Here is a 12,921-nt window from a genome sequence, read left to right on the forward strand (position 1 = left end):
CCACACAGTAGGGATTCTAATTCGATTTCTAAAAAAAGTACTCCGGATGTGGTCGCCCCAGCACCTTGTACGGAAGCAGTAAGTATTCCCTACACGTATATTGTAACCCCCTTGAAATAATTCCATTCGCCTTTCTGATTACCTGCTGCCCATGTGTGTGGGCTTTGAGATGACATAGTCTGTAATATTTTCAAAAGCCCAGTTTCAGGACATGTATTCAATATTCTTAGAAGCTGAGAGAGATAGATTTTCAATATTGAGCCCGAATGTGTCGGCGGTTTGTGGACCGTGTTTGTAATGTGACCATCACGCCTGTTTCCATGCAGGTGGCTTGCAATCCGTTTGGAATTTCTTGGTAACTTGGTGGTGTTTTTCGCTGCACTGTTTGCTGTTATATCCAGAGGCAGTTTGGATAGTGGTCTGGTCGGTCTGTCTATTTCGTACGCACTGAATGTGAGTACACCGCCATGGCGTTTCCAATTGTAAACACAGGATTGGTCTGTTGGACTCAACTGTTCCAACATTTCTAAATATCTTGCAGTGGATTCAACCAGCAGCATGGTGGCTCAGTGGTTAGCACTGTTGCCTCACAGCACCAGGGACCCAGGTTCAATTCCAGTCTCGGGTGTCTGTCTGGAGCTGGCACGTTCTCCTTGGGTTTGTTCCAGTTTCCTCCCACAGTCCAAAGATGTACAGGTTAGGGGAATTGGCCATGCTAAACTGCCCATAGTGTCCAGGGCTGTGCAGGTCAGGAGTAAATATAGGGTAGGGGAATGGGTCTGGGTGGGTTACTTTTTGGAGGGGTGGTGTGGACTTGGGCTGAAGGGCCTGTTTCCACACTGTAGGGATTCTATGATCCTATTCCTGGGAACTAACAGTTCCGTGTTGTCCCTTGCCCATGTTACAGTTGAGCAGCCTGAAGTTGAAAGGGCAAGCAATTTTCACACCCTCCTTACACTACATCTGGTCCAGGGCAACTGGGGTTGGGTAACCACTGTCGGCGTTCCCAGTATTTCTGACATCACAGGTTTATCACACTGCAGGTGGAATCTCAGACACTGGCCCAAATCCTGGCTTTCTGTGGAGGAATCACAGGCACAGACACCCAATCCACCGTTGGGGGGAATCACAGACACAGACCCCCGTCCTGTAACCAAGTGGAGGAATCACAGACACAGACCCCCGCCCCGTCACTGTGTGGGGGAATCACAGACACAGACCCCCGCCCCGTCACTGTGTGGGGGAATCACAGACACAGACCCCCGCCCCGTCACTGTGTGGGGGAATCACAGACACAGAGCCCCGTCCCGTCACTGTGCGGGGGAATCACAGACACAGACCCATCATTGAACAGTGTAAAGGTAACACAGGCACTGACCTGACGTATTTGAGATGGTGGGCACTGAGAGAGTAGTTGGTGACTGTGGTCACTCTGTCAGCTGAGCTGCTCTCTGCCTCTGGGATGTTTGTCCTTACAGAAACTGTTTTTCTCTCCCACCTTTGTCAGGTAACCCAGGCACTGAATTGGCTGGTCAGGCAGACCTCGGAACTGGAGACCAACATTGTGGCTGTGGAGAGGGTTTCGGAATACACCGAGCTGGACAATGAGGTACCATGGATACGGAGATGGAGAGGTGGGGGGGTGGGGATGTGTGGGAGTGAAGCCCCTGCAATTGGAAAGCCACAGTGGGATCGATACCCCACCTTTACAGACGAGACTGGAAATGCTTCATTATAGCCACCATACAGCATACAGAGAGAGCTCTTGCAGGTAGTGTCCCGCCTCTGAGCCAGGAAACCCAGGCTCAAGTCCCACCTGCTCCAGCGGTGCCACTAAACATTGTCAGAAGAAGGTGACTAACAGTAGTTAGAGCACACAGGCATGTAATCGTGGCTGCTTCAATTGTTTTCGTTCTACATCATGTTGATTGAGATGTAACTATTAGCTCCAGAACACTACTCCACGCCCTTCATCAAAATGTAAGTTTTTTCGGGCAGTAGTCAGACTGACTGCTCCAACACCTCCCCATTGCACAGTGAAGATTTCGGGTTTGGGATATGGGATAACATTAGAAGCAAAGGGACACTTGGGTGGGGACACCCACGACACACCTTCTGACCAGTTCTCCACAACAGTCATGAGAAGCAATTGAAATCTTAGAAAAAAAAGGTGCACAAAGAGAGTAGTGTTTTGTCATTTCTACCATATACAACTGATACAGTAAAAACGAGACAGTGTTTCTCCAGGGCCGAGGGTGCGACATGGACAGTACAAACTACACACTCATACATTGCATAAAGTGCATAAGAAATGCAAAACACGCAAGTTACAGAAGCATGATAAATAATAGACATTTTTCTCGCAGCAATTCGAACTCATGCAAAACATTTCAGGTGGTAAAGAGTCCAATCAGACAGTGTTAAGGAGCCTGATGGCTTGGCGGGGAAGAGACTGTTGCACAGTCTGGCCGAGAGAGACCGAACGTTCTGGTATCTTCTGCCAGATGGCAGGAGGGAGAAGAGCTCACTGAGGGGGGTGTGGGGTCTTCCACAATGTTCTTAGCCTGTTGGATGCAGCATGTGGTGTAAAGGACCTGTCTTTAACAATTTAAAGTGAAAAAAAAATTGTTTCTTCTCAGGCTCCTTGGACCACTGACCATCAGCCAGAAAAGAGCTGGCCGAACAAGGGGGAGATTAAATTCTTGGATTACAAGGTTCGTTACAGACCTGAGCTGGATTTGGTGCTACATGGGATCACCTGTGAAATTCAGCCAAATGAAAAGGTACATAGAATGTTACAGTTCTGTACAGGCCCTTCGGCCCTCAAGGTTACGCCAACCTGTGAAAATAACCTGATACCCATCTAACCAATATCGTACCATTATTATCCATATGTATGTCCAATGCTCATTTAAATGTTCTTAATGTTGGCGAGTCTATTCCTGTTGCAGGCAGGCCATTCCACACCCTTACTACACTCTGAGTGAAGAAACTACCCCTGATATCTGTCCTAAATCTATTACCCCTCAATTTAAAGGTATGTCCCCTCGTGTTAGCCTTCATCACCTGAGGAAAAAGGCTCTCACTCTCCACCCTGTCTAACCCTGTGATTATCTTATATGTCTCGATTAAGTCATCTCTCAACCTTCTTCTCTCCAATGAAAATAGCCTCAGTTCCCTCAGCCTTTCCTTGTAAGACCTCCCTTCCATACCAGGCAACATCTTGGTAAATCTCTTCTAAACCCTTTCCAAAGCTTCCACATCCTTCCTATAACGCGGTGACCAGAGTTGCATGCGATACTCCAGGTACGGCCTTACCAGGGTCTTGTAGAGCTGAAGCATGACCTCGTGGCTCCGAAACTCAATCCCCATATCAATAAACACCAACACACCATATGCCTTCTTAACTACCGTGTCAACTTGGGAGGTAACTTTCAGGGATCTATGTACATGGACACCGAGATCTCTCTGTTTATCTACACGGCTAAGAATTTTATCATTAACCCAGTACTCTGCATTCCTGTTATTTCTTCCAAAGTGAAAGTGAAAGTAAAGTGGAAATAATGAGATTCTTTTGCAGCTTAGCAGGAGGCCAATTGACCATCCACCCAAGCGGTTTCTCCTTCAGGGATTTATCTCATACCCCTTTGAAAATTCCATTGCTCTTTTTGGCAGCACATTCCAGATCACAGTAAGTTTGAGGAAATGTCTTCAGCTCTTCAGTCCGGTTCTCTTGCGAGCCATCTTCAACGTGTGAGCCTCCTGTAAAACATACTCAGCCCACTGGGAATGGTTTCTCCTCACTCAATCGAAATGCCTCTTAATTTTGAACTTCTTGCTTAAATTCCATTTTAGCTTTCTCTGTTCTAAGGAGAACAATCCCAACTTACGCAGGCCTCTGGTACTTTCCGGTAAATTTCCTCTGCATCACTACTTTCTAAAACCCCAGCTGAGATTTAACCAGTGTTTTGAAAAGGTTTGTTGTAACTTTGAGAAAGTGAAGACTGCAGATCAGAAACATCGATTCTCCTGCTCCTCAGATGTTGCTGACCGGCTGTGCCTTTCCAGCACAGCCCCAGCCTATCAGCCGCTCCCTGTAGCTCAAACCCTCCAACCCTGGCAACATCCTTGTGAATCTTTTCTGAACCCTACAATCCTACATGGGACTGGAGTCACATGTAGGCCAGAGCAGTTAAGGGTGGCAGGTTTCCTTCTCTAAGGGAACAAACATGGCCGGGAATCATAAGAAAAAGCAACATTAGAAAGGCTTTCATTAATAATTCCACTTTGGTATTCCTTTAGAGTGTGTGTGAAACGCTGAAGTTATTTTTCACACAATAACTGAATTCCCCTCCCCTTTCTTCCGAATCTCGACTTTAATACTCTCCCCTCCAAACAGCCTGGAAGCCATCTCTTTGTTGATCCTCTCTCCTGGGCAGCCTCTCTGAGAGTGCTGTAAACCTGTGGAATTCTCTCCCACAGGAAACTGTTGGGACCAGTTCATTAGATATATTCAAGAGGGAGCTGGACGTGACCCTTGAGGCTAAAGGGATGAAGGGGAATGGGATACTGAGACTGCTTGATCAGCCAGGATTGTATTGAATGGTGATGCAGACTCGACGGGGTGAATGGCCTACTCCTGCACCTATTTTCTATGTTTAATATAAACTCTTAGCTGGTCCATTAAAACTGAGCTGCCCCACACAGTGGAATATCCACGGTCACCACTTACTATCCAGGGCTTTTAACTTAAATGACCATTCTTAACAAACTGAGCTCAGTTACTGAGGTTTGAACCTGTACCACGAAGTCTGGGTTTGGGAGGAGGGCAGGAGGTTTCAGAGAGGGGGGGTGGGGGGTGGAGAAGGGACTGAGGGCAGTCCAGTCTGATAGCCACACTGCTCAGTAGAAATTATTCCAACTTTTAAAACATCTGTTCATGTGATGTGAGCATGACTGGCTAGACCAGTCTGTATTGCCCATCCTAGTTCCCAAAGGGCAGTTAAGAGTGGAATATGGTGCTGTGGGATTGGAATGATACGTAGGCCAGAGCCAGTAAGGGTGGGAGATTTCCTTCTCTAAGGGACAGAAGTGAATCCAATGGAACAATCGACAATGGTCACATGATCGCCAATAGACTGGGTTTTTATTCCAGATTCTGACAATGTTCTTTGTTCTTATTCCCACTTTCAGATTGACTCCTAAGTCTCCCGTAGTCATTTCACTTAAAGCTGTCTCTCCATTCCTGACAATCAGAACTTTAAATTGAGCGCCAACCTTACTGAGCAGCATGGAAAGGACACAGTGCAAAACCTGCCCGTGGGACTCAGAGCTGTGGTGCTACCCTTCCAGCCTGGGGAGACTCTTAAAAACATCTGCTTACCTCAAGCACTTTGGCATTTGTTCAGAAGTTAAACTGAGTGCCCACTCTCCTCCTCAGACAGCTGTGTGTCTGACATCTCTCTGTCTTGCTCTGATACAGGTTGGCATTGTTGGGAGGACAGGCGCCGGGAAGTCCTCACTGGCCAACTGTCTGTTTCGCATCCTTGAGTCAGCCGGGGGCAAGATCCTCATCGACGGAGTGGACATCTCCACCATCGGGCTGCACGACCTGCGGCAGAAACTCTCCATTATCCCGCAGGTAGAACGGAGCAAGGCTGCATTTCTGTAGCGCCTCAGGATGTCTGAAAGGGTTTCAAAATGTAGCTATCGCTGTAGAGAAACGTGACTCCCTGGTTTGCACGCTGTAAGATCCCACACAGAGAAATACAGTCACGAAGGGTAAAAGCTACTAAAAAAAAAAGTACCCACCCCAGGGAGTAAGTAACCACCAGGTACACTGCTCAGGTACACGGACGAGTTTGTGAACAAGACTTTTGCTCCCTTTGACTGACACTTGTTCCTGAGTGACACTATGTGGGAGATGGGTATTGAGCAGGACTCCCATTGAGAACTCCCCTGTTCTTGTAGAACAGTGAGGTTTTACTAGTTTTAACATTTTTTAAAATTACTTTTCCTTCTTTCCTCGATCCAAAATAAACCAATGATCCCTAGCGATCCCACGCTGTAACCTCACACTTAGACCAGCTCCTTCATTCAGAAGGCACAACCCTGTAGGTGCTGAAGATTTGAACTGAGAACACAAAGTGCTGGAGAAACTCAGCAGCATCCGTGGGGAGAGAAAACAGAGTTAATGTGTTCGAGTCCTGTATGACTGTTTCTCGGGACTTTAGGAGAGAGGTCAGCAAGTGATTTTTCACACACAGTAGTGAAAACGCAGAATAATTTCCTCCCAAATGGAAGCCATTCACTGGGGGCAAGGATGGGAGAATTCTGTAAAGATTGACAGATGTTTATTGGGTGAGGGTATCAAAGGGGTTTGTACCATGGCAGAGGGTGGGCTCTGAATCAGATTGAACAGTGTGACAATTCAAGGGGCTGAATGGCCTTACCCTGTTTCTATGAAAAGCAGGGTGGACAACATGAGTCTCTCATTCCTACAGCACATGAGCTCCTGTGCTTCAGAGCTGGTCCTATGGTGATGTGTAGCTTGATTACTAGTCCATAATGTGATCGGCTCCTCGAGGTTGTAGTGTGCAGGTGGCTGGAAGGTATTGCTGGAAAGGGGGACATGTTACTGAAGAGCATTTGCTAAACAATTCTAATAGCTACAGTAAGAACATAGAATCCCTATGGTGTGGAAGGGGGGCCAACCGGTCCACTGAATCCACACTTAACATCCACACATCTCTGCAGAGGGTAAGTGTTCACTGACAAAATCTCACGATTGTTTTGCTGCCAGGATCCAGTGTTGTTCTCAGGCACAATCCACATGAACCTGGATCCCTTCAGCAGGCACACCGATGAGGAGATGTGGCGGTCACTGGAGCTGGCTCATCTGAAACAGTACGTGGCCAATTTACCTGACAAGCTACAGCACGAGGTCTCCGAGGGAGGCGAGAACCTCAGGTACATTGTCGATCGGCCGGTCGCTGGCTCAGGACTGAGGATTACAGCAGCTCTTGGTTGTTGTGCAGAAGTGATCTTGTTGTAGAACCAGAACCTAGAGTTCACGCTCCAATGTGAAACATCTCTCAGTGAACCGGAGATGGAAACAGTCAATAACTCTGTCCCTCTCTGCCTGGCTCTCAGAGACAGGAAGAGAGAGAGAGAGAGAGAGAGAGAGAGAGATATTGATTCAGAGATTCACATGGACAAAGAGATTTAGAGAGGAGGGAGAGAGACAGAAAGAGAAAGAGATGCTGTCAATGTTGTAATTGTAGCAGCCCATATCACTTCCTCTGGCATCTCATTCCATACACTTACCACTCTCTGTGTGAAAAAGTTGCCCCTTAGGTCTCTTTTATATCTTTCCACTCTTGCCCTAAACCTTTGCCCTCTAGTTCTGGACTCCCCCACCCCAGGGAAAAGACTTTGTCTATTTATCTTATCCATGCCCCTCGTGATTTTAGGCTGGGTGCTGGCAGGTGGGACCAGATTGGGTTGGGATGTCTGGTCAGCATGGACGAGTTGAACCGAAAGGTCTGTTTCCGTGCTGTACATCTCTACGATAAACAGGAAGACAGTGTGTCAGTAGCTGGAACTTTGCTCTCTTGCTCTCTCATCACACAGCTGACTGCAGGCTACATGGGGAGATGGTGGCGTATGGGGTGTCACTGTCACTGTCACTGAGCTACTAATGCAGAAACCGAGAGATGTGTGTTCAAATCCCACCATGGTAGCTGATGAAATTTGAATGAAGTGTGGAATTTGGGGGAAAAAAACAACTCATCCTGGTGGTTGGTGAACAACCATCAGTTGTTGTAGAAACTGGTCTGGTGCCCAAGGAAACCTGCCATCCTTACCTGCTCTGGACAACATGTGATTCCAGACCCATAGGTCCAACACTGGCACCTCCATATCTTAACTAGCCCTCTGAACTAGCCAATCAGTTCAATGGCAATTTGGGATGGGCAAGGATTGTCCATATCCCATGGAAGAATTAAAAAATGCACGTTTGGTGCAATGCCCAATTTGTACAAGTGTCTATGAACCTCCTTCTGGGCTCTGTCTGTTGTTGATCTGATGCTGCCTCATGCCCACAGTGTAGGCCAGCGACAGCTCCTCTGTCTTGCCAGAGCCCTCCTGCGGAAATCCAAGATCCTCGTTCTGGATGAGGCCACAGCAGCCATCGATCTCGAAACGGACGATCTGATCCAGACCACCATCCGGAAGGAGTTTACAGACTGCACTGTGCTGATCATTGCACATCGCCTGCACACCATCCTGGACTGCACCAGGTAAGCAACGGGCATTTCCCCAGCACTATGCAGAAACCATGCCACATTCCAAAGCGACGATGCACCTCTTTAAAAACCGTAATCATTTGCAAATGTAAGAAACATGGCAGTCATGTTACCACACACCAGAATAACACCAGGAGTAACCTGATAACCGGCAGATAATCTGCTGAATAATTCCTCCCATCGACCAACCAGGTTGTACCCTCTACCTGTGCTCACCTATGAGGAAGTAAGGACTGTAGATGCTGGAGATCAGAGTCAAGACTGTGGTGCTGGAAATGCGCAGCAGGTCAGGCAGCATCCGAGGAGCAGGAGAGTCGACGTTACGGGCACAAGCACTTCATCAGGAATTGATCTTGTTGTAGAACCAGAACTTAAAGTTCACGCTCTCATGTGAAACATCTGACAGTGATGTTCCTGATGAAAGGCATTTCCTTGGGTCAATAGGAGACATTATCCAGTGACCCCTAGTGGTGGAGATTTGTAAGACAACAAAAATTGGGCTCAGTTTTGATGCTTAGCTTTGTGTCAGTCAGTGTCCACCCTCACCCTGGTCGAGTGGTCACTACAGTAAGGTGCAAAACAACACAAGAGTCCAGCAGAAATTTACAGGAAAGGCAGCAAGGAAATTGGGTTGGCTTATCACAAAGTTTGGGAGAAGATTTGTAGCTCGGGTGCTCGTTGTTTTGGTTCTGTTCACCGAGCTGGGAATTTGTCTTGCAAACGTTTCGTCCCCTGTCTAGGTGACATCCTCAGTGTTTGGGAGCCTCCTGTGAAGCGCTCCTGTGCTGTTTCTTCCGGCATTTATAGTGGCCTGTCTCTGCCGCTTCCGGTTGTCAGTTCGAGCTGTCCGCTGTAGTGGCCGGTATATTGGGTCCAGGTCGATGTGTTTGTTGATAGAGTCTGTGGATGAGTGCCATGCCTCTAGGAATTCCCTGGCTGTTCTCTGTTTGGCTTGCCCTATAATGGTAGTGTTGTCCCAGTCGAATTCATGTTGCTTGTTGTCTGTGTGTGTGGCTACTAAGGATAGTTGGTCGTGTCGTTTCATGGCTAGTTGGTGTTCGTGTATACGGATCGTTAACTGTCTTCCTGTTTGTCCGATGTAGTGTTTTGTGCAGTCCTTGCATGGGATTTTGTACACTACATTAGGTTTGCTCATGTTGGGTATCGGGTCCTTTGTTCTGGTGAGTTGTTGTCCGAGAGTGGCTTTTGGTTTGTGTGCTGTTATGAGTCCTAGTGGTCGCAGTAGTCTGGCTGTCAGTTCAGAAATGCTCCTGATGTATGGTATGTTTGGCTTATCACAATTTGCAGCATTTGGCCCATCTCCCTTTAAACCCTTCCTATTCAAATACCCATCCAGGTGCCTTTTAAATGTTATAATTGTACCAGCCTCCACCACTTCCTCTGGCAGCTCATTCCATTCACACAACCCTATGTATGAAAAAGTTGCCCCTTTGGTCCCTTTTAATTCTTTCCCCTCTCGCCCGAAACCAATGGCCTCATTTTGGATTCTCCTACGCTGGGGAAAAGACTTTGATTATCACCTTATGCATGCCTATTATGATTTTATAAACCTCTATAAGGCCACCCCTCGGCCTCCGAAGCTCCAGGGAAAAAGGATTTACGACAAAAAATGTATACCGCTGAAGAGAGAATTGTTGACGACGTGTTTTCATCTTCGACTCATCGGGACAAACACACGAATGACAAATTTAAAATAATCACAACCATTTGTACTGGAGGACAAGAGGTGCTGATTGGTTGGCGAGTCAACTCTGCTTTCCAATTGGCAATGTCTCAGCCAATCAAACAGGGAACCATCAGCTTCTGAATAAATTATAAAAGGAACAAAGTCTTGAACATATTCTGAAGAGGAGTCATACCAGACTTGAAACATTGACTCTGTTTCTCTCTCCACTGATGCTGCCAGACCTGTCAAGGTTTACCAGTACTTGTAGTGTTTTATTGCTAGAGCATATTGCCTGCTCCTTTTCCTCCTGTAATGTAAACTGTTGAGATAGTTTGAAATTTGCCATTCTTGCCTTTGTCCTGATGAACACACGATGACACTCTTCCCGCTAATATTCAAGATCTGAGCAAGAGAGAGTGACAATAACATATCTTGTACTTGTTTTGTGCCAGGGTGATGGTTTTGGACGCTGGAAGAATCATTGAATTTGACAGTCCCCTCAAGCTCCTCCAAATACAAGGATACTTCTATAATATGGCAAAGGATGCTGGGATAACAGAGGCAGGAGCCACAGCCTTGTGACTGTCGCATTGGACGTGAGAGCGTGAGAACTGACCAGGGGGAGCTCGGCTATGGTGTTCGTTCATGAGTGTTGATGCTGTGAAATTCAATATCTGAGGCACTCGGGACTTGACAACAGACTCTCAAAACTTCCTTTATTTTCTAAAATGAGCACAAATTTGATTCAAAGTGTTGCTGAATTGCGGCACACGGAAAGCTCAGTCTGGCTGGAATTTTATCTGCAGCCTTTACTGGGCGAGCTGGGTTAGAGCTGGGAGATGTAAGTTGATCGAGTTGGGTACCAGGACTGGTGGCTCAAGCTTGGTGCAAACCAACTGAAATTTCAAGTACAAGTCCAGCAAGAGATCCCCATCACTGTGAACACCATTCTCTCTGAACCACACTGGCTTCGTCTTCACAAACGCCTCAGCTTTGATCATGTCAGAGTCAGGCTGGACTCAACGCTAATTCTGTTTTTCCTTATACAGATGCTGCCACATCATCTGCCTTTCTTGCCATTTTGAGTTAGAATTTTTACTCTGGTTTTGAGACCTCTCCACTGCCACGTCCTCCAACGTGACAGAGATTCAGAGCTCCTTGAATTCTGGTATCTTGAGCCAACCTCAATTTTAATTGCTCCCTTATTGACAGGCACAGGTCAGCTGCCTCAGGCCTAGTACTGGAATTCCATCCTTTCCAACTCTCTCTCTTTAAATCGACCAAGATTTTAGGCACATGCTCTAATATCTCCTTACGTGGCTCAGTGTCAAGTTTCAATTGCTCAGGAAGCATTGTAGACATTCTGGCTTGTTAAAAGCACTATACTGAATAATGCCAAGTTGTTGTTGGTACATAATAAAGGGAACTGTTGTGTAATCTTACAGATAAAAATCGTGTCTCTTTAAAATGATTTATATTATGAAACCAACCTGCTCAGCGATGTTATTACAAATCTCAAATAGTTAGGACTTGAACACCAACCTCCTGACTTAGTGGCAGAGATACTACCAGTAGCTCAGTGGTTAGCACTGCAGCCTCACAGCACCAGGGACCTGGGTTCGATTCCAGCCTTAGGTGACTGTGTGCGTGTGGAGAGTCTGCACGTTCTCCCCATAGCTGCATGGGTTGTCTCCAACAAACTAAAGATGTGCAGGTTATGGTGGACTGGCCATGCTTAATTACCCCATAGTGTGCAGGGATTTGCAGGCTAAGTGAGTTAACCATGGAAAATCCAGGATTGTAGGGATGGGTTGGGGGTCTGGGTGGGATGCTCTTCGCAGTGGTGTAGAATCCCTGATAGCTGTACCACAACAGCCCTTTCTCATCTCTTTCATTGGGAGAAAGCATAAGCATTTCTGAGATTTAAACCTACGAGGTAGGAGTGGGCCATTTGTTTACCTGCTGCCTCATTCAGCAAGTCAGGAGTGTGATGGAATACTCCCCAGTTGCCTGGATGGGTGCGGCTCCAACAAAACTCTGCTTGATTGGAATCACATTCACTCCCTCCACCACCGACACAGTAGCAGCGTGCACTAACTACAAGATGCACTGCAGAAAGTCACCGAAGATCCTCAGACAGCAGCTTCCAACTCCACAACCACTTCCATCTAGAAGGATAAGGGCATCAAATACATGGAAACACACAATCTGTAAGTCTACCTGCGAGACACTCACCACCCTGACTTGGAAATATATCACTGTTCCTTCACTGCTGGGTCAAAATCCTGGAATTCCCTTCCTAATGACATTGTGGGTCAACTCACAGCACATGGACCGTAGTGGCTCAAGAAGGTTGTTCACCCCCAGCTTCGCGAGGGCAACTAGGGATGGGCAATAAATGCCCACCCAGCCAGTGATGCCCACATCCCTTGAATGATTAATAGTTAAGATTCTGGCTGCTGTAACTGTGGCCTCAACTCCACATTCCCACCTACTCTGATCACCTGTGATCTTACCTCTGCCTTAAAAATATTCAATAACTCCCACCTCCACAGCTCTCCAGGGAAGAGGGAGTTCCAAAGACTCTCAACCCTCAGGGGAAAAAAAAGCACAACCTCCTCAGCTCCATCTTAAATGGGAGACCCCTTGTTCTAATGTCTCTCAGACAGTGAATCATCCTCTCAGCACCCATCATGCTCAGTCCTCTAGAAGCGGCATGGTGGCTCAGTGGTTAGCACTGCTGCCTCACAGCACCAGGGACCTGGGTTCAATTCCAGCCTCAACAGATCATACGTATGGAGTTTGCACATTCTCCCAGTGTCTGCGTGGGTTCCCTCCCACACTCCAAAGATGTGCAGGTTAGGTGAATTGGTCATGCTAAATTGCCCATAAGAGTTCGGGGGAATGGGTCTGGGTGGGTTACTCTTC

At 47.1% G+C, this 12,921-nt stretch overlaps 1 protein-coding gene across 2 annotated transcripts in view; it reads left to right on the top strand.

Moving 5' to 3' along the window:
- The window catches only part of abcc2 (ATP-binding cassette, sub-family C (CFTR/MRP), member 2), a 76,770-nt gene extending 65,165 nt beyond the window's left edge, over window positions 1-11,605 (top strand). For both annotated transcript variants that reach the window (XM_072557205.1, XM_072557204.1), the window contains 7 exons: window positions 327-453; window positions 1,508-1,609; window positions 2,640-2,783; window positions 5,483-5,641; window positions 6,803-6,969; window positions 8,106-8,300; window positions 10,446-11,605. In XM_072557205.1, coding sequence (XP_072413306.1) covers window positions 327-453; window positions 1,508-1,609; window positions 2,640-2,783; window positions 5,483-5,641; window positions 6,803-6,969; window positions 8,106-8,300; window positions 10,446-10,575 — 1,024 coding nt within the window. In that variant the 3' untranslated portion in view covers window positions 10,576-11,605. The remainder of the gene's footprint in view (window positions 1-326; window positions 454-1,507; window positions 1,610-2,639; window positions 2,784-5,482; window positions 5,642-6,802; window positions 6,970-8,105; window positions 8,301-10,445) is intronic.
- The last annotated feature ends 1,316 nt before the right edge of the window (window positions 11,606-12,921 follow it).

Source organism: Chiloscyllium punctatum, chromosome 38, assembly GCF_047496795.1.
Source record: "Chiloscyllium punctatum isolate Juve2018m chromosome 38, sChiPun1.3, whole genome shotgun sequence".
Taxonomy (NCBI): Eukaryota; Metazoa; Chordata; class Chondrichthyes; order Orectolobiformes; family Hemiscylliidae; genus Chiloscyllium; species Chiloscyllium punctatum.